This window comes from Lathamus discolor, chromosome 5, assembly GCF_037157495.1.
Source record: "Lathamus discolor isolate bLatDis1 chromosome 5, bLatDis1.hap1, whole genome shotgun sequence".
Lineage (NCBI taxonomy): Eukaryota > Metazoa > Chordata > Aves > Psittaciformes > Psittacidae > Lathamus > Lathamus discolor.
In genome coordinates this window covers 112353539-112372600 of record NC_088888.1, presented here as the reverse complement: position 1 = coordinate 112372600, position 19062 = coordinate 112353539, and the positions used below count along the sequence as shown (strand labels likewise).

Sequence of the window (19062 nt, the reverse complement as noted above, 5' to 3'; positions counted from 1 at the left end):
CAGCAGTGTGCCAGCATCCTTGTGCCCACATCTCTGCACCAAAGAGCTGGGCTTTTATGACTTAGCCCTTGGCTAGGTGAGCACACTGTCTTCTTATGGTCAGTGTTCACCAGCCTTTGGGATGTGTTCTTGTTCATACTTCCCACTCATTCCTTTTATAGACTTCAACAACAATTACGTCCTTGTCTGATCTTTTCCCATGTGTGAAAGCAGCTGGGCTTCACTGCTCTGAGTTGCTGGATTGTGCTGTCATTTCTTCTCCCCTTACCCCATAGTTCAAGCCCCTCTAACTTTCAGTCTTTTTGCTAGGACTGAGCTCTTCCCAGCTTCATCCCTTTTTGAACAGCTTTTACCACTTGTGTTACTGACAATTTCTCTTCACAGGCTGCCGAGTTGGCCATTAAATTCTTGGGTCGGTCACAGAGCATGCAGGTGACACGGACTGTGGCTCCTCAGCTGGTGGCCATGAAGAAATACAGTGAGGTAAGGGCTGGCTTTGAAGCATTAACATAGGAAGGGAGAGCTCTGTCCAAGGGACAGAGGCCAAGTCACATCCTGGGGTAATGGGTGGATGGCTCCATCCAGAGTCAGGAAAGGAGAGTCTTCAAGGAGGAGGAAGGAGGGAATCAAGTCCCGGAATAGTGTGAGACAGGCCTTGGGAGGAGGAGACAGGAAGCAGAGAAGGGAGGTTATCTGTTGGGAAGAGACTTTCTGTTGTTGCTATGTGCTGGGCTACAGGGTGCCATTGGGGATTTCATCTCTCACGAGAGTGTCTCTGGCCCTGCAGGCAGCTGAACTCTACCTCAGCTTAGACCTTATCCAAGAAGCTATTGATGCCTTCATTGAAGGGGATGAATGGAGCAAAGCCAAGCATGTGGCCAAGGAGTTAGACCCCAGGTATGCCCTGAGCTTTTCAAATCATACTTTTCCTGCTTCCTCTCCCAGCCCCAGATGATACCTTGTCCTGTCCTGTCCTGTCCTGCTGCCCTCAGGTTCCCTGAATTCTCTTCACAGTGACCTTCCCAGGCTTGATGGGGCCTGTTCTCCACAGCTGCTGTTCCCAAACCACTTAACCATCCTGACATCACTCATCCCGGGGATATCATTGCCCCTTCTGTCCCATCCCTATCCCTACCTTCCCTTCCCTTGTCATAATCCTATGCATGCACTTCCTTCTGAAAGTCCTGTGATCCCTTTCTCTCCTCACACATTATATTGCAAACAGTTAGCTAGACCCTTTTTGCCCACTTCTGGCTAAGCTCCCAGCAGCAGGCCAGAGAGACATGGCACAGCTATAAATCCTCTTTTCCCAGAGTAAACAAAGTTGAATCCAGCATCTGCACTGGTGCAAGACACTTACTTACTAATCTTGCTGCCTATTAAGATTCTTTCTGCCCGGTAGGTCAGAGGAGTATGTGGACCAGCGTTACAAGGAGTATTTAAAGAACCAAGGAAAGGTAGATTCAGTAAGTATTTGGGATGTCTCACAAGCTAGGGATTGATGTCAGGATCTGTCAGGAAAAGCCCTGCAGATCCTTAAGGCCTTTCCAATGGGGTTTTTGCCTGAATATGCCCACAGGTGAGGAATCTGTATGTGCCTGTGAGTCATGGTTTCTGAATGCCAAATGGGTCATACTGGCTCTGTGCTTCCGTACCATAGAGGGGGAGGGACTATGTGCATGTGACAAAAAGACCCAGGTGGGTTGATGCCTGCCTTGATGCTAGTAGGAAACCTTGCCTGCATAGTGAGCTTATGACTGTTTTCATCCCTAGCTGGTGGGAATAGATGTCATAGCTGCTTTGGATATGTATGCAGAGCAGGAGCAATGGGAAAAGTGCCTGGAGGTTGCAGCTAAGCAGGTGAGTGCCTGTGTGAGCCCTCGGGGGATGATAAGAGGGGGCCAAAGCAAAACGAAGTGCTGTGCAGTCTGTCTCTGACTACCTGGTCTTGCCATTTGGGACTCAGGTGTATGGGAGTGTGCCCACATCTGAAACTGTCCCCACTGAATGACAAATGTTCAATTGATGAATCTTATCCTACTGCTTTCTGTGTATCTTCTCCAGAACTATAAAGTCTTGCACAAGTATGTAGCTCTCTATGCAAGCCACCTCATCCGGGAGGGCAGCTGGGACAAAGCCTTGAGCCTGTATGTCCACCATGGAACACCTGCCAACCCACAGGTAATAAAGACAGCATGACATCCCTGTGTGAGTTGCCAGAGCGTGCTCTGATCTGCTACGTGAGTCAGGCTTCCTGTCCAGAACTGGGATTGCCAGGTGTTCAACATGTCCAAGCCACTTCAACCCTGCTGTGTGTTCTTCCCAGAGGATCCTTAGCTAGAGGACTAAAGGCAATCTCCTGGCATATTCTCAATGGGGAAGGAGCTGAGTATTTGTGTTTGTTTTGAAGACTGTAACTACCAGATCCAAAAGGAACTATGTTTGCTTGTCTGAGAGCACTGGCTGGAGGAAGCATTCTTCCCCGTTTCCTTGCTTTGTCCTCCAGCACCCCTTGCAACCAGCAATCTTCAGCAATGCTGCTGCAGGAGCTGCCATTCTCTCAGCCTGTGGTTGCAGGAGCTGCCATTCTCTCAGCCTGGGGTTGCAGAAGCAGAGCTCCAGACATTCACTGACTACCCATCAGGCTTCCTCAAGAGTTCTCTCCTTTTTGTTGCAGAATTTCAACATTTACAAGCGTCTCTTTCTGGAGATGGTGAATGCACCCGGAATGAATTGTGCTGAGGCCTACTCCAGCTGGGCTGACCTGCGTGATGTTCTCTTCAGCCTGGTGAGTGTGAGCCATGGCCACCACTGCCTGTTAACCTCCAACATCCTGATGGCTCCTAGCAATGGAGAAAGAAGAACCAGTCCTTAACCAGGTGACATGGGCAGTATTTGTAGAACACAAGACAAAGGGAAAGAGGTGACAATGTGGACAGTAGAACAGGATCCTGTGAAGTGGACGTAGGTGGGCAGGAGAAGTCAGGGAAGATGACCCTGCACTGAAGGCCAAATCCTAGAAGTGGGTCTGGACACTGGCACTTGTGGAGCTCACTGTGTCACTGCTACATGGGAGCCTATCGCAACATGTCCACTTTCTGTCTTACACCCATATTCAGCAGCCTGGGTGGGCAAGGATCTGGGGAAAGCAGAGAACTACTCAGCCTGGAAAATAAGAGTCCTCCTCATCTCCCCAGTGAAGCTTAGGGCCTTCTACTTCTTCTTCCCTGTCCCAAAATGCCTCAGCCAGAGCCTGTGATTGCCTCTTCTCTGTTTCTGTCCCACAAATACCCACCTCTAGCACAAACAAAATCCCTTGTCCATCCAAACTCACCTCTGCTTCCAGCACTGTCTGTTGTTGCAGCACTGTTGGTTCTCTGCGTCTCCCACAGTCTCCTCCCTTCAGCACTGTGTAGGCCCACCCCTTTCCTAGTCCCCAGAGGTGCCTAAATATTTCAGATCCTTCTCTCCCAACTCCTCCCTGGATTCAAATGGGTGAAGAGTGTCCTTGTGCTCTCATGTTCTAATCATTCTCCTTTTCTCTTTGTCAGTGTGAAAATGTAGTAAAGTCAAGTGAGGCAAACACTCCAGCACATGAAGAGTTTGAAACGATGCTGCTGATCTCTCACTACTATGCCACCCGCTCTGCTGCTCAGGGTGTGAAGCAGCTGGTAAGGTTTCTGAAGTTCCTTTGCCAGGTCACCACCCTGAGTGGAGAGCACTGTGGGCACGTGCAGGTTCAGGGTTATCCATGATTCACTTTTCCACTTCATGGATCACTTACACATTATGGATGCATGAGAATGAGACTACAGCCATCTGGGAGCCCACCACTAGCAGGTGGAACTGGAGATAGTTTAGGCTCCTTCTAGTGGCACCAGCCCCCTGCCACTGAGGCTGAGATGTAAACCAGAGGGAAGTTGATCAATATGCTTGCCATCACTTGTGAGAGCAGAGGCACCAGTAGAAATTAAGGGATCACACAAAAATCTGGTCTTCCCAGGTGAGGCATTGCTCTTCAGCTGTTCTGGGCCATGAATCACTGTTATGTGGGATGTGGGAGTTTGGATGTGGCTTCCAGTAAAAAAATAGCAAGGTTTTGTAAAGCAGAAGAATTTAATCTTCAGGTGACAGTCCTCCTGTGTGTTCACACAGGGTATTTAGGGTCAGGACCGACATTTTCAACCTTTGTTGCATATCGGGAATATGTGGGTACAAAGTCCCTGCCATGAGTCTGGGGCAGTATGATCTCATCCAACCTCATTTTTCTGTGCTGAACACTGTAGCTTTACTGTCCTCTGTGTCTGCAGGACACGGTGGCTGCCAAGCTGTCCATTTCCCTGCTGCGCCACACTGAGCTGCTCCCTGCAGACAAAGTGTTCTATGAAGCTGGGGTAGCTGCCAAGGTAAGAGCTGTCTGCCATCAGAGCAGCTAAGGAGGTGGAGGACCCGGACTCAGGGTTTTTCAACTTATCTTGCCTTTTTCTTAACTCTACCTGTGCAGTTTACCTGCACTGGTAAACCAGTAGCCAGACGTGCATTGAAGGCCTTCCTCTATTACCTGTGCTGCAAGTGGGATGTTGTAGCACAAACAGAGCCACATCCTTTCTAGCCCTCGCTCAGGCAGGACAGTTGTGGCTCTGAAGATAAGCTGCCTGGTCTCACTTTGGGTTCCTCTCTGTACTAGGCAGTCAACTGGGAGAACATGGCGTTCATCTTCCTGAACCACTTCCTGGACCTCTCAGATGTGCGTATAGTCTGCTGGAGGGAGGGCTATCATACTTAAAATGGGCTGTAGGACTTTGGACAGCAATGGACCCTCAGCCTTGCCAGGGTACTCCTGAGGCTCAAATGTGGCAGCTCATTTGAGCTGGTGTTGATGGAGAACCCTGAACGCTGCTCAGCATTCAGTGTGCGCATCCCCTGCGGTAGCTGTGGAAGGACTTGCCATGCAGGGCACCTGAGCAGCCCTAACTGCTGCAGCAAGGAGTAAGTTGTCCTGACAGTTTAGGCCTGTAGTTTTCATGGCTGCAGGTGCCATTACAGCTTTCAGGATGATCTCATCCAAATTGTTCCAAGGGAAGGAAATTACCTGAGGGGTGGAGGCCATGGCCCAATGTTTTAGCCCCTGTGATACAAACGCAGGAGTCCCCCATGCCAGTCAGCCTCTTCCCTGATTGGTAACCAGAAAACCCCAAACCCCAGGAAGCTGTCAGACTTTATAGAACGAGTTTTGCAAGTGCTGTCAGCAGCTGCTGGGGAGGATAAAAAAGCTCACGATTTCATCTTTACCTTCTTGGAGACCACCTGACAACTTTGAGTAGCACAGAGTCCCCGGGGCACACATTCTGTGACACTGCAGAGGGTGACCATGAATGCCACCTCCCAGGAGGGCCCAGTCACCGCAGCACTAATAGATGGGGCGTCAGTATTGCCATCCTCCTGACGCAGATTGTACTGTGAACGCCAGGGATGGCATTGCCTAGTGCTCCACCACTTCTTCTTTCTCAGGCCATTGAAGATGGGAACCTGGATTCTCTGGACCACTCTGATTTCCAAAACACAGACATTCCCTTTGAAGTGCCACTTCCAGCCCAACAGCACGTGCCCGTGAGTGTCATTTGCCTTTTTCAGCGCCCATGAACAGCGATGCTGCTTTCATGGCTCTCTCTGAACAGGGACTGAGGCAAGGCTGGGACAACCGTCACTACAGGAGATGGAAATATACTCAGTGCTCTCCCCCTGCCTTCTGCCCCCCCAACCACATGCAGCCCCAGTACACACACATGCACACACACACTCTTATGCTCCCCCCAGTATAAATGCACACACTCATCCCCCAAATACGCAGTATGTGTGCGCTGCTCTCCCTAGCACTGCACAGAGCAGCACCTGGACGGTGGCACAGCATGCAATATCTCTTCTGCCCCGCAGGAGGAGAAGCGGGAGGAGGTCAGGGACTGGGTGCTCACCATGTCCATGGACCAGCGGCTGGAGCAGGTGCTGCCACAGGATGAGCGGGACACCTATGAAGCCTCCCTGGTGGCAGCAAACACAGGGGTGCGCTCCCTGCCTTGTGTGCTTACAGGTAAGCTCCAGCCCAGCTCACACATACGGAAGGGAATATGGTGATGTGCAGGGAGTGGGAACATGTTGCAGGGGGGCATCTGGGAGGGAGTTGCTGGAAGAGGAGGAGGGGGACTGTGAGGCTGTAGGAAGCTGTTCTGCTGGAGGAAATGGAAGGACCCTGCTGTGTGAGGAAGGGCTAACTAGGTCTGTTCAGCCTTGAGAAAAGAAGACTCAGGGGAGACCTTATCACCATGTTCCAGTATTTAAAGGGTGGATACAAAGATGGAGACTCCCTTTTTACAAGGAGGAAAAGACGAGGGGTGATGGGCACAAGTTACTCCTGGGAAGATTTTCCTCTTGGACACGAGGAAAATTTTTCACAATGAGAACAATCAGCCATTGGAATAATGGGAAGTGGTGGACCCCCAAACATTGGACACTTAAGATTTGACCAGACAGGGTGCTGGGACATCTAGTCTAGCTCATGCTCTGCCTAGAAAGGTTGGACCAGATGATCCTTGAGGGCCTTCCAACCTGGGATTCTAGGATTTTTTACTGTGAGGGTGACGGAGCAGTGGAACATATTACACAGAGGTTGTGGCATCTCCATACTTGGAGATAGCTGAAAGTCATCTTGACATGGTCCTGGACAACTGGCTGTGGGTGGCCCTGCTCAAGCACAGGCATTGGACCATATATAGACCCTAGATCACTTCCAACCTCAACCATACTGTGTTTCTATGATTCTGTGACCACTCAGTCAGGCACAGCATCACCTAGGAGACTGTCCAGGCTGGCCTGCACTGACACACACGTACACATGTAGCTGCTCTCCTGCTTTGCCCTTGCTCCACAAAAACCATCTATTCCAGTGAGTACCATCCCCACTTGCACACTTCAGTGAGGGATTGTGGTGCAGGACTTAAAGAGCGGGTTCAGTGAAGGGGGAAGCAGGAGTGGGCCACCATCAATCTGGCTCTGAAGTTCGGGAGGTGGAGTGCTATCATTGGATATACTCACTAGGGTATAGGACAGCTCAGCCTTCATGTTCCTTCATGTTCCTGCCACAGTGGGCACTCCCTCATTCTGGTCTCTAAAAGCCAGAGGTGGCATTGTGCCCCTGCTCTGCCCTGTGGGAGCAGTCCTCACCAGCAGGCCAAGGCAGAGGGGAAAAGGGTGCCCAAGGCAGGGGTCTCCTGTTGGTCTCTTGTTTCTGAAGGTGTCACTGTATGACTAGGGTACCCTGTGCTAAGGAACAAGATAGACTTCAAGCGGCCAGGCCGAGAAGCCAACAAGGACACGTGGAACAAGTTCCTGATGGCTGTCAAGGTGAGCCAGCCACCCCACAGGGCAAGGAGACAGGCTGCAGGGTGTTCAACCCCTCATGCTGACGATAAAACATTGTCCCGCTGGGTGAAGATACGCTGACTGGGGCAGTTTTAATGCACCCTCCTGAATGCTGCTGGGTGGGGATTAACCTCACTTATAGTGCTGGGGCAGGGCCAGCCCTGCCTGTGCAGCTCTGTCAGCCCCCAGGGGTGCCCTTGGGTGGGGGGTGATGGCAGTGTCCCCTTGCCAGTGCCAAGGCCTCTTTCATTCTGCAGACATCCCACAGCCCTGCGTGCCAAGATGTGCTCAAGTTCCTCAGCCAGTGGTGTGGGGGACTCCCGAGCACCAACTTCTCTTTCCAGTGAGCTGGACCATGGCAGTTTTCAGTCCTGTTTTTCAGCACCCTCCACTTCCACCCTCAATAAACATGTTTCTTAACACTGCTGTGCTCTTGTTTGTCAAGGGATGCAGAGCCCAGGAACACAGACAACTCCCAGTGCACAGGGCCATAACCCTGTACACATGCATGTCTCGGCCTCAACCTAGCACCTGCCGCCATGGTGGTCACACTGGGACTTGACTACATCCCTGTGCCTTGTGATGGGGTGAGCATGGAGATGGGCTTATATCCCAGCTGCATTGTCCTTCCATCAGGGGCCCAGAAGTCATCTCCCCTGGGAAGCACTTAGAACAGTCAGTATAAAAGTTTATTTACTCAGGGAAACAACAGAGGCTCACAATAAAGGGATTCTTCACCTTCCATTCCTTGGTCTACCTGAGCACAGGCACAGGGAGTTGACCCTGCCTGCTCTGCAGCAGGGCCACCAGGACCCTGCCTGTTGCACCTCTGCCTGCCCCCATCACTGCGTGTAAAAGACCGATGGAGCCTTCAGTGTACCCTGAAGGGCCCTGCAGCTTGGGGACAGAAGGGGACAGCGTCTGGGGCTCACAGCACCTGCTGGGCAAAGGCTGGTTGGTGACCATGGGCAGCTTGTGTCTGGAACCCGGGTCTGTCCCCGGCAGGGTGGTGGGGCTGGTGGGGAAGGCAGACCCCTTACCCCCTGCAGCCCACCCTGCCCACACCTAGAACAGGAGCAGGAGCATGGTGCAGGTGCAACTTCACCTCACTGGGTCACAGCACTCCTTCAGCACTACCTGCAAGTGAAAGAGTATTTGTGAGTGCTGCAGGACCAGGCATCACACCAGTACCTCTGGCCAGTATTCGGAGCACGTACTTGGAAAGAGGCATTTCAGGGGCCCTCCCATCACCCAGGCATAGACTGTGCACTGCGCTCACCTCTCCAGCTAGGTACAAGACTCAGCCAGCCCTGGCAGGAGCTGCTGCATCTCACGTGGTGGCCCCTCCTTCTCTGCCCTTGGTCCAGCCAGCTAGTGAGAGGAAAAAGAACCCAAACAAAAAGAGGGGATGTGTGAAGAGCTGGGTCAGGTTGGAGGGATGGCATTCACTCAGGATAGCCAAGACAGAACAGGTTTAGCTATCATAGGGATGATGAGGAGGATCCCTCTGCAACAACCCAAGATGAAAAGGTGCCAGTTTGTCTCCAAGGCTGGCTAGGAGAGGTTCAAACTTGACATTCCCTCCCTCCCATTGCTGACTGCCTGCTTGTGTGGGAACAGAGGCCCAACAGAACCCAGCACCTTCATAATGCAGCAAAAGGGCAGCAGTGATGGGGCGGAGGAGGGAGACCCGTCCGGATGGATGGTGCGTACCTGCTCTTTGGTGTAGCTGCGTGCACAGGGCCCAACGCCCCGGAAGATCAAAGCCACCAAACAGCACCTGCCAGACAGCACAGCTTCTGCGGCTGCCAGCACCATGGAGGGGAACCAGAGCGCCAGCGCTGTGTCCTGTGGAGCAGAGGGTTGGAGGTCCCACAGGGAGGCTTGCATGGCCCACTGCACCCAGCCTGGCCCATGCAGCTGAGCAAAGGCTGTGCAGGGGGGCAGAAGGAGAAAGAAAGGGAGCAGGAGGGAGAGAGAAAGAGTGGCAGAGAGAGGGCTGCACATGGGAGAGTCAGCGAGAAAGTTGGGGCTGTTCAGGCTGGTGAGAGAAGCTGCATGGAGACCTCATAGCAGCTTTCCTATGAAGGGAGCCTACAAGGATGCCAGACAGGGACTCTTCATCAGGGACTCTAGTGGTAGGACAAGGGATAATGGGTTTAAACTGAAACAGGGGAAGTTCAGGTTAGGTATAAGGCAGAAGTTCTTCCCTGTGAGGGTGCTGAGGCGCTGGCACAGGCTGCCCGGAGAAGCTGTGGCTGCCCCATCCCTGGCAGTGTTCAAGGCCAGGTTGGACGGGGCTTGGAGCAACCTGCTCTAGTGGAAGGTGTCCCTGCCCGCAGCAGGGAGGTTGGTACTGAATGAGCTTTAAGGTCCCTTCCAACCGAAACCATTCCACGATTCTGTGAAGGAAAAGAAAGAAGGGAAGAGAAAGAAAGAAAGAAAGATGAAGCAGAGGCAGGAAGAGCTGGCGGGAGCAGGGGTGCGGTGCGTGGCGGCCCTGCAGACTCACATAGATGCGAGTGGTGTTGAAAGGACAGTCATTGGTCGCTATGGCTGCACGGGCGTCAGCAGGCAGCGCAGAGCTGTTGCAGCCGGTGATAAGGTGCGTGCCCCGGCTGTTGATGGTGAGGGCGATGGCCAACGCCAGGCCCACGCTGCACGCTGTGGACAGGAGGCAGTTCAGCAGGGACACGCTCAGCAGGGCCCAGTGCTGCAGGCAAGCAAGAGAACGGGTGAGATCGGGGCTGGCCAAAGCTGGGGACGTGCCAGGGCTCGGCACTGCCCCTGCATGGGGCCAGGCACCCCACAGCCGCTCTGCAGCGCAGCAGGGTGCTGGGAGCCCCTCAGACGTTTGCACCGAGCGAGCACAGGCAACCGAGCGAGCACGCTCAAGCTCTGCTCAGCCCTGCGCTCGGACGAGGCTTTTGCACCTTCCGCATCCTTCGCCGCTCCCAGGCAGCCCCTTGCCCTGGCTGGGGAGCCCCAGCCAGGCCCGGCCGCCAGCAGCAGCACGGTGGGATACCTGCCCCGGCGACACCTTCGCCCCCGGCTGAAGCGTTCGTGCCGCCCGCACCGCCGCCGCCCTGCCGGGGCTGAGCCGCCGAGGCGGAAGAAGCCGCCGGGGACAAGGTCCAGGGGAGCGGCTGCGGCGGGAGCAGAGCCCGCGCCGATCCCCGATGCCCCCCGTCGTGTCCCGCGTCTGCTGCCCGCCGCGGCCCCGCACTCACCAGCGCTGCCCGGACCACGTTGTGCGACACCAGGATGGCGACGATGCCCGCGGCGATGCTCTGCGAGGAAGAGATCCGCGCTCACCGCGGGGCCGGCTCCCCCCTCCCCAGCCCGGCCCGGCCCGGCCCCGCCGCTCTCACCAGCAGCCCCGAGACCACCGACACCACGTTGGCCACCGCGTACGCGGGGTTGACGGCGCGGCTGGTGCCGGCCACATGGCGCAGGACGGAGCCGTGCACGATGGCTCCCAGCGCCAGGCCGCCGTGCCCCAGCACGATGAGCCCCAGCCCGGCGCGCATCAATCGCCGCGGCTCCACCAGCCACCGACCACCGGCCATAACACCGGCTCCGGCTCCACCGCCCCGCCGGGAGCCGCCGGCACCGCCCCGGGGCAGGGCAGAGCCCGCTCCACCCCCCCCCCCCCCCCCCCGCCCCGACCCGGAAAGAGGCAGCACTCGCGTATTTACAAAACAGTTTATTAAAAATAGGAAATGATAGAAATGAGATGCAGGAGCGGGACCGCGGGCTCAGCCCCGCCACGCACCCGGGATGGGGGGGAAATAAGGGGCCTGTGGGGCAGGTCCCAGCGCTGCAGCTTCCCCCCGGCTCCCCCTCAGCCCCGGGGAGAGCGGGACGGGTCGGGCCAACACGGGGCTCCGGGCAGCTGCAGGGGACGCGGCCCCATGGAGGTCGGCACACGCCACAGCGCTGCACGTCCAGGGCATGCCCAAGTGCAGGGCTGAGCAGCTGTGCAAAACGAGTAAACAAAGTGCAGCCCATGGGAGCAGAAAAGGCAGGCAAAGCGCCAGGCAGGAGCTGGGGGAGCCCGGCCACCCCTGGCTCCCTGTGCCCGGGAAGGAGGGGAGTGAGTGGTGGGTGCAGGGAGGGGGGGCAGGGCTTAGGGGCTCACCCCTGCTTACCTTTAAATTAAAAAAAAAACAAAACAAAAGAAAAACAAGGAAAAAAAAAAGAAAAACCAAGAAAAACAACCGTTTCTGTGCTGTGCAAAAGACACTTTGTACAATTCAAACAGAACAAACTCCATGCACATGAATGGGGCTACAGACCACCCCAAAGCCAGGACCCAGCTCCACGGCACCACCTGGCAAAATCCCAACAAAAACAGGGCTGGAAATAATACTGATGCGCAAAGTCCCCTTTAATAGGCGGGCAGGGAGGACTGTTGCTGAGCCCAGCCACGGCACATGCAGGATGAGCTTCCAAGCACTGCAGCTGGGGTCTTGCTGATGCCCTACAGTGATGGACAGACACAGAAGGGGTCACAGGCAACAAAGCTGCACTGGCCGCCTGGGCGCTGAGGGGTGCTAAGATGACACCGTCACTGCCGTCAAGGCTCCATTCCGGGTGTAGTAGAACTTGCTGAATGCCTCTTCAAGTAAACAGGTAAGTCTGCTCTGGTCAGCCTGGGAAGAACAAGCTACAGTGAGGGGTTGGCCCAGTTCACACAAAGCTAAGAGCTTGGCTGGAGTCTGTCAGGGCACACAGGCAAGGACATGTCTCATTTCTTCTACCTCCCCACCTAGAAAGGGCTGATCTGGCATGAACCACTGATGTATGACAAAGGAATGCAGGCCTATATCCCTACCTGAGCTTCAAGTATGCTTACCTCACTGATGAATCCAAGCTGGACCAGTTCAGCTGCCAGCTCTTGGATGTTATCATCTGCAATACACGGAAGGACGAAAGTCTCGGATCAGAGTGCACTGCTTTCCCCAATGCACCAAAGCATGGGAAGAAAGGTACTTACTGGGCTGCAGGTCACAGCTCAAGTGTCGATTCAACTTGTCTTCCAGTTTCAGCAGCAGTGTTAACTGCAGGGTAGAGAAGTTCTCATGAGGGACTGCAGTCTTGCAGGCTGCCACAGGCAGAAGCATCCCCAGAAAGCCCCATCAGTGCAGGAACCGCCCCCCTCCAGAGCCCCATGGTAGTTTAAACAGAGCAACCACATTCAGGTCCATCCCACACCAGATGTGCAGCGCCAGATGTGCAGCACCATCCTGTGGAGGAAGCCTGAATCTGGGGGTGGGCCAAAAACATTTGCTATGTGCCAGGTTTGCCACAGAGGCCTGGACCTGGCTTTGGGTTCCAAGGATCTGCAAAGGGTCCCACCAGGCACCAACACCACACCAGCATGCTGGAGCTATGAGCTCTACACAGCTGCCCTGGTACAACTCCCCCCCCCAACATTCTCAGACAGAAGGTGGGAACATACATGATGCTTCACTCCCTCCTCTACTGACTCAATGTTGCACTGCATCAGCACCACCTGAAACAGAAGCAGAGACACCCCTTGACTGGCTGCTGCTGTGCAACACAACCAGCTGAGAGGAGGAGAAATGGAGCTCCCATTGCTCACCTTGCGGGTCTCCACTTCAGCAGGCTCTGGAGTTGGGGTTTTCACTGATGGTGGAGCAATGGGCGATTTCACCACTACCTGCTGAGGCTGCTGGGGTCGTGGCATCCCAAAAGCTGTGAGTGGGTAGATGCCATTCCTATGGGAAAGAAGCAAGGCCTGAGGTTTTGCCTCCTTGAAACTTTCCCAGTCTCACACAGAGTTAAAGTTTTTTTTTTTTTAAAAACAACAAAACACAAACCCATGTCTCACCTTACATCCTCCAGGAACTTGTCCAGCTCCAGTGCTGGAGACTGTGAGAAGCTGGCAATAAAAAATAATAAAATGAAACACTGAGACGAAAAGTTATCTAACAGAACCATCCATTCAAATATCTTCAGATGCAGTTTCAAATCCCTGTGTCCGGACCATGGCTGCATCAGTGGGCAGGATGAGTACAGACAGGCAGCCAGCCAAAGGTGATACAGACTTCAATCTTCCTGTATAGGAAGCAACTACTCATGGAAGCTAAGGATGAGGCAGCATTTTAATTATGGCAGAAAACGTATCACTTCCCTGTACAGAGCTGTCCAATGCAAACAATTATTTGGGAGCTAGCCCAATAACACCATGCAAGTCCAATGCAAACAATTATTTGGGACCTAGCCCAATAACACCATGCTCCTAGCAAGGTTTTTCAAAGACATCTGTTATACCAGATCCATGAAGCCATGTCCCATCTCAAGAAGAGCAAGGGCACGCAGTGGTGCAAAGGCAAGGACCTCTGCAGCAGCTGATGCATATATAACCAGATCACTCCAGACCAGAAACTAGGAACTATACTTCAGGATGTAGTGCTCTGCCCAAATATTTCTCACTGGAGTTTGGGATACTTTCTGTTTTCTAATTTCTTTCCCAGACTGTTTGTTGAGCTTGCTGGCTTCTTAGTGTAGCATCCCACAGGAAGTCTTCCTATCAATTAATTTTTAATTCCCTAGCCAGTAATTCCATTGAAACACCCTCCTTGCTGACAGGACAGTAAGCACTGACAGCCTCTCCCCCTTTGTGCCATAACTTGTCATATGTCTACTGCTATTCCTGTTTCTCACCCTCGAGGACATAGAGTTCTTCCATGTGATGACAATGACTTCCAGCCCCTTGGTGAAGTCAGCTGTCTTCCAGGGCTCTTGACAAAGGTTGCCACTTTGTATGTGTACACGTAGAACTAACTTCATAGAATAACAGAATGGTTTGGGTTGGAAGGGACCTTAAAGTTCACCCAGTTCCAACCCCCTGCCACAGGAAGGGACACCTTCCACTAGAGCAGGTTGCTCCAAGCCCTGTCCAGCCTGGCCTGGAACACTGCCATGGATGGGGCAGCCACAGCTTCTCTGGGCAACCTGTGCCAGGGCCTCAGCACCCTCACAGGGAAGAACTTCTTCCTAATAGCTCATATAAATCTCCCCTCTGGCAGTTTAAACCCATTCCCCCTTGTACTATCACTACATGCTCTACTGTCAGTAGCCTGAGCACCCCAGGATGCTGGGCTACCCTGAAAGCACCCTGGTCTTCTCTGGTAATACAGTATCCACATCTCATTCTTTTCAGCTAACCCCTCAACCAGGCAAGATTTCATTATCCAAAATTTAACATCATTTTTTGGCATTCTACTTGCTCCATACACTTACTTAGGGAGCCACCTCTATAGTTTAAATGGCTGCTTTGTGTTACTGATAGCTGCTGAAAACAGCTTTTCCATTTGCATATTGTAGAATGAGCTGCTCCATTAAGAAAATACTGAGGAATCATTTCTTCAACATGCTGGACTCCATCTGACAAGCCTGTGACTGATCAGAGCCACTTTCCCAAACTGTTCAATCAGGTTTTGTTCAGGACTGTTCCAACTACAGTGTGTTAACTTCCCACCCCTCCATCTGGGGAGGAATTCACATCTCAGCTGCATTGGATTTGTTCACATGACAAGTGCAAGATCTTTTTCCACCCAGGAATTACCCTCCACAGAATTTTTTGTACCCTTCAGCAGCAGCACCCACCAGCTCCCTTTTGTTTCCCAGTGTTGGTATTTCACCAGTAACTTCAAGAGAAGAGTCCCAAGCATATCTGTCAGTGCTCACACCCCAGTGCCCTGGCATCTGTCCCACATGCACCTGAGCTGTTCCCTCCAAGCACACCACAAGGTACTCACATCATCTTCACTCCTTCCCTGTCCACATGATTAATCTCTGCCAACACAGCACTCATGTCAAGGTTTTTGGTCATTTCTTCTAAAGCATTTTCAGGAATCATATCTATTAAAACAAAAGTTAGAACAACTGCAATTCCTTTCCAACCCAAGAAAAGCAATAAAAGCCTCAGAGGCTTTAGGCTGTTAAAGTCACTCAGAACAGGCAGAGCACCATAGTCCTCCAGGCTCTGCAGTGACCACAGGTCTGTTTCACAAGGCCCTGCTCCCTGTCTGTTTAAAGCAGCATGAAGGCCTTGCTTTCCAGGATGCCAGATGTACTGACAGCTTAGGGAAGCTTCGCAAGAACACAGGAATGTGGCAACCTAGGACTCCATACTCACGCTGATGTCCAACAATACAGTGAGCAGCCAGTAGCTTCAGTGATGGCACCTCAAACAACGCCTGATGGAAGAGGAGCTCCCGGGCAGTAGGACGTTTGCCAGGATCCTGCTCTAGACACTTCTGAATGAACTCCTGAAAAACAAAGCTTTTATGAGACCATGTGTAACACCCATATGTCTTCAGGACCACTGATCCCTCCTCACTCACCCTCTGCAAGGGGTCCTCCAGCAGCTGGATGGCACTGTTAATTGCCTCCTGGGGCACATAAGACGACTCTCCATTACCCTGTATTTCCAGCACCGCCATCTGCAAACAAAGCAGTGCATCAGACTTCATGGAGAATTACTGACTGCATTGAACAGAGCTTAAGGACACCACTGCCAAGCGTGAGATCATAACAACCAAGTTGTGTGGTGCTATTTAAGGTCACAGTCTGTGGAGGCAAAGAAAGAATGACAGTCTCATTATGATTGCTTGTTCCTAGCAGCCTAACGGATTGCCAGGGAGACCTGAAAACTTTGCCAGCATCACCTTGGACAGTACATATCTCCATTTTGAATCTCATGATCCATTGGCCAGTACTTCTGCTTGATAGTTCCCATCCCTTAATGAAGCAGTAACTGGATCACTGCCAGAATCTGACAGTGTCCCTCCTGGCTATATGAATAGCTCTGTATTACAGGAAGAAAAGCAAGCACACAATGCCATCCAGAACTGGCTCCAGCCAACTCATACGCAAATTCCCAACCAGGAAAGGCTGGCAAAAGATTCTGGAGAATATCTTAAGATTCAGCTCAAGTTTTGCCTCCTTAAAGTTCTGAGCTTCCACAGTTCCCTTCCTACTTCACTTATGGGATGTGCAGCACAGATCGAGAATTCGTCTTTTTGGCTCTTGCTGACAGTTCTTCCCAGAAAATACTCCTGCTTACAACTCCCACTTCCTAGACTTGAGCCTGCTGATTGCAAGGACAGAGGAATCACTAAGCTGATAAGATCAGGTACGTCAGACCTGTGCTTGACTGCAATCACCACCTACATCAGGCAGGGAGAGGCTGACCCAGAAAAGTTACAGACTACATCTGTCCTCTCCTCCAGATACCACAGGAAGAACAGGTACTCCCCAGAAGGGGAATTTTGTTCTCCACGTACTTTGAAGTACAGTTTATAGTAGTGACTGTTCCCACCAGCCAGTGGGTCAGACTTCAGAGCTGGCCAAAACCTGCACGGTAATTATTACACATTAGGAATTTCAGAAAGAACTACCCATTACAGAGCTGTATCTTACTAGGAGCAAGGCATGTGGGGGAGCTTCAATAGGGAACCATCCAAGGCAAAGTGCATTTAGCTCAGAGAACGAAATGCCCTTGTTACCAAGCTAAACCACCCATAACCACAGTATCTACAGAGCCATCTCCTTCCCTCAAATTAATTCTCTTTACCACAGTCAAAGTTTTCCACACTCACCTCCAGTGCACACATCCCAAAGGAGTAAATGTCCACAGCAGTGGTGACGTTGGCAACCTCTGTAACACAGAAATAAGGTAGTGTTATCAGTCCATCCCTGCATTCTCTCCCTCTGCAGCCTTCTCTCCCTCCTCTGCTATCAAAAGACTGAGGAGTTGAAGCATTTAAGCACGCAAATAACTCAAAACTGTTAATGCAACATCTGTCATGAGCCTGTAGCTGAAAACAAGATGCAGAACAGCTTGGAAGCATTAGTAAGGCCAACAAAACCAGGCTTGCAGCTGTAGCCACACCCTACCTCCATATTCCGGGGCAAAGAAGTGCAAGTTCTTCTGCTCCTCACGACAGGTCTTCACGTGGTTGTTAATTGTGTCCGGTGCAACTAGAACAAAAGTCATGAATGCTTAGGATGCAGGAAACTGTAGCCCATACCTGACTAGATCCTAGGGAACACATGCAACTCCAGGGCCCCCTGGGTAGCCAAAGGGGCAACAGAAAGGAGTTTAGTTGAGCCTTCATCAGTCCCTCATCTTAGGTCACCTGCACTGATAACATTTCTCCACTGTTTCCTTGGCTGCAGTTTGACTAAGGCAGCTTAGTATTACTCTCCAAGAGCAAACCTGGAAATCATAGCTTCTGCCATACAGGAAGACAAGCTGGGAAGGACCCCCTGTTGGAGGGCAAGTCCTGAAAGCACCTAACTTATATCAGATCTATAACATTTGTCACACACAAATCAACAGAAGCCCTAGAAACAGCTCTGCAATTAATCATTATTAGAAGGACAGACCTACAAGGCAACTTTTCCACATATCAGCAGGGCACTGGTGCCAAAGTGCCTCAAGACAAAGTCAAGCAAAGCTGCTGAATGAGGAGAGATGACCACTCTCACAGCAGAAGTCTCCCAGCAGCCTCCACAGCTACAACTACAAACCACTCAGAGGCACAGGGAGAGAGTAACTCTCAGCCACAAGTACAACAAGCAGAACACAAGTATGGACACCCCTCCCCACCCCCAGAAAAGAAAAAAAAAAAGCCTTTGGGACAGCCACATCTGAAAACACCATGAACAACTTTCCAAAACTAAGCAGCTGGCTCCACCAGAGAGAAACACTGAGGTAAGCAGAGAGAACAGAATGATCATCCATCCCTTCTGAAGTTCTGCTTTCACCCTTCAATGTGCCTGGTCCCACAGCCTCAAGCTGCTTTGTCAGTGTCCTGAACAATCACAATTGGTCCTGGTCTGTACTGCTACTGCTGGACTTGGGTAGGATGTGTACTTGTATTTTTCCAGGGGTTCCTGGATTAGGGCAGCACATACCAAAGAGGATTCAACTGAAGGAGACTGAACTAGTTCCCAGCCTCAGGTGAGAGATGATCTTTGGGCTCTATTCAGAAAAGAAAGATCTTCCTTGGTAAATCAGCTCAACCCTGCTGCTGCACATACCAAACCATATTATCTTACTCGAGCACTGGAAATAGAGCTTGCTCCAATGGCCAGAGTCTACTTTGCCAATCAACCATTCATGAATAGTTTACTGCTTTTTGTTCTTGTGCTAGCTTTTATCTTAGAAGTCCATTAAGATTACTTCAATTCCTAGTGCTTACCTCTTTACAGACACCACATGTTCCTCTCAGCTTCACAGCACTACACTTACTTACAGTAAAGTAAGCTAAATTCTGTCTTCCTCTTAAGACTTGCTCTGCATTTTGTCAGTTATGCTGACTGCTTTAGAGAAGCTCTGGCCAGAGCCATGCACAATCACATCAATTCTCTCTACTGGGGACTGTACCCCAATGGACTGTAACACTGCACATTAGGCAAGTGCGTCAAATTCCTCCCCTGAATAGCTAGTAGATGCCAGATCCTCCTCAGTTCCCAAATGAGCAGCTCTGGAATTCTATGCAGTTTTGTATTTTGCACTATTGAGTTACAACTGGAATTTGTTCAGTCCTCTAATATCTCTCTGCACTTCTAGAGGATATCCTGACCTACCTCAGCATCACATGT

The 19062-nt window shown here is 51.9% G+C and overlaps 3 protein-coding genes across 4 annotated transcripts in view; 1 reads left to right on the top strand and 2 right to left on the bottom strand.

Moving 5' to 3' along the window:
- IFT172 (intraflagellar transport 172) overlaps positions 1-7838 on the top strand; it is a 34384-nt gene extending 26546 nt beyond the window's left edge. The window contains exons 36-48 of the mRNA XM_065682090.1: positions 385-483; positions 788-897; positions 1403-1466; positions 1774-1860; positions 2065-2181; positions 2678-2788; positions 3552-3671; positions 4311-4406; positions 4688-4747; positions 5512-5610; positions 5935-6088; positions 7307-7398; positions 7674-7838. Coding sequence (XP_065538162.1) covers positions 385-483; positions 788-897; positions 1403-1466; positions 1774-1860; positions 2065-2181; positions 2678-2788; positions 3552-3671; positions 4311-4406; positions 4688-4747; positions 5512-5610; positions 5935-6088; positions 7307-7398; positions 7674-7763 — 1299 coding nt within the window. The 3' untranslated portion in view covers positions 7764-7838. The remainder of the gene's footprint in view (positions 1-384; positions 484-787; positions 898-1402; positions 1467-1773; positions 1861-2064; positions 2182-2677; positions 2789-3551; positions 3672-4310; positions 4407-4687; positions 4748-5511; positions 5611-5934; positions 6089-7306; positions 7399-7673) is intronic.
- A 249-nt stretch (positions 7839-8087) lies between these two features.
- Positions 8088-11043, bottom strand: KRTCAP3 (keratinocyte associated protein 3). 2 transcript variants are annotated; one of them, XM_065682098.1, is made up of 6 exons: positions 10788-11043; positions 10647-10706; positions 9929-10129; positions 9130-9264; positions 8696-8787; positions 8088-8553 (listed from the first exon to the last, which is right to left on the bottom strand). In XM_065682098.1, exons 1-5 carry the CDS (start codon positions 10983-10985, stop codon positions 8704-8706), a joined length of 678 nt encoding a protein of 225 aa, XP_065538170.1. In that variant the 5' UTR covers positions 10986-11043; the 3' UTR covers positions 8088-8553; positions 8696-8703. The 2 variants fall into 2 exon arrangements, with proteins under 2 accessions (XP_065538170.1, XP_065538171.1); XM_065682099.1 differs by lacking the exons at positions 8088-8553; positions 8696-8787; positions 9130-9264 and adding an exon at positions 9273-9818.
- Positions 11044-11107: 64 nt separating this feature from the next.
- NRBP1 (nuclear receptor binding protein 1) overlaps positions 11108-19062 on the bottom strand; it is a 43391-nt gene continuing 35436 nt past the window's right edge. Inside the window, exons 8-18 of the mRNA XM_065682086.1 lie at positions 17350-17433; positions 17052-17110; positions 15795-15893; positions 15587-15719; positions 15207-15309; positions 13274-13324; positions 13025-13160; positions 12881-12934; positions 12416-12479; positions 12275-12330; positions 11108-12071 (exon numbers count right to left, since the gene is read on the bottom strand). Coding sequence (XP_065538158.1) covers positions 11973-12071; positions 12275-12330; positions 12416-12479; positions 12881-12934; positions 13025-13160; positions 13274-13324; positions 15207-15309; positions 15587-15719; positions 15795-15893; positions 17052-17110; positions 17350-17433 — 938 coding nt within the window. The 3' untranslated portion in view covers positions 11108-11972. The remainder of the gene's footprint in view (positions 12072-12274; positions 12331-12415; positions 12480-12880; positions 12935-13024; positions 13161-13273; positions 13325-15206; positions 15310-15586; positions 15720-15794; positions 15894-17051; positions 17111-17349; positions 17434-19062) is intronic.

Bases quoted from the DNA above. Each gene is read 5' to 3' on its own strand.
- KRTCAP3 (XM_065682098.1), bottom strand. From the start codon at position 10,985: ATGGCCGGTGGTCGGTGGCTGGTGGAGCCGCGGCGATTGATGCGCGCC. The intron at 10,130-10,646 runs GTGAGTGCGGGG...GCTTGCCTGCAG, and splicing joins ACGTGGTCCGGGCAGCGCTG to CACTGGGCCCTGCTGAGCGT. The intron at 9,265-9,928 runs GTGAGTCTGCAG...TCTGCTCCACAG, and splicing joins TCAACACCACTCGCATCTAT to GACACAGCGCTGGCGCTCTG.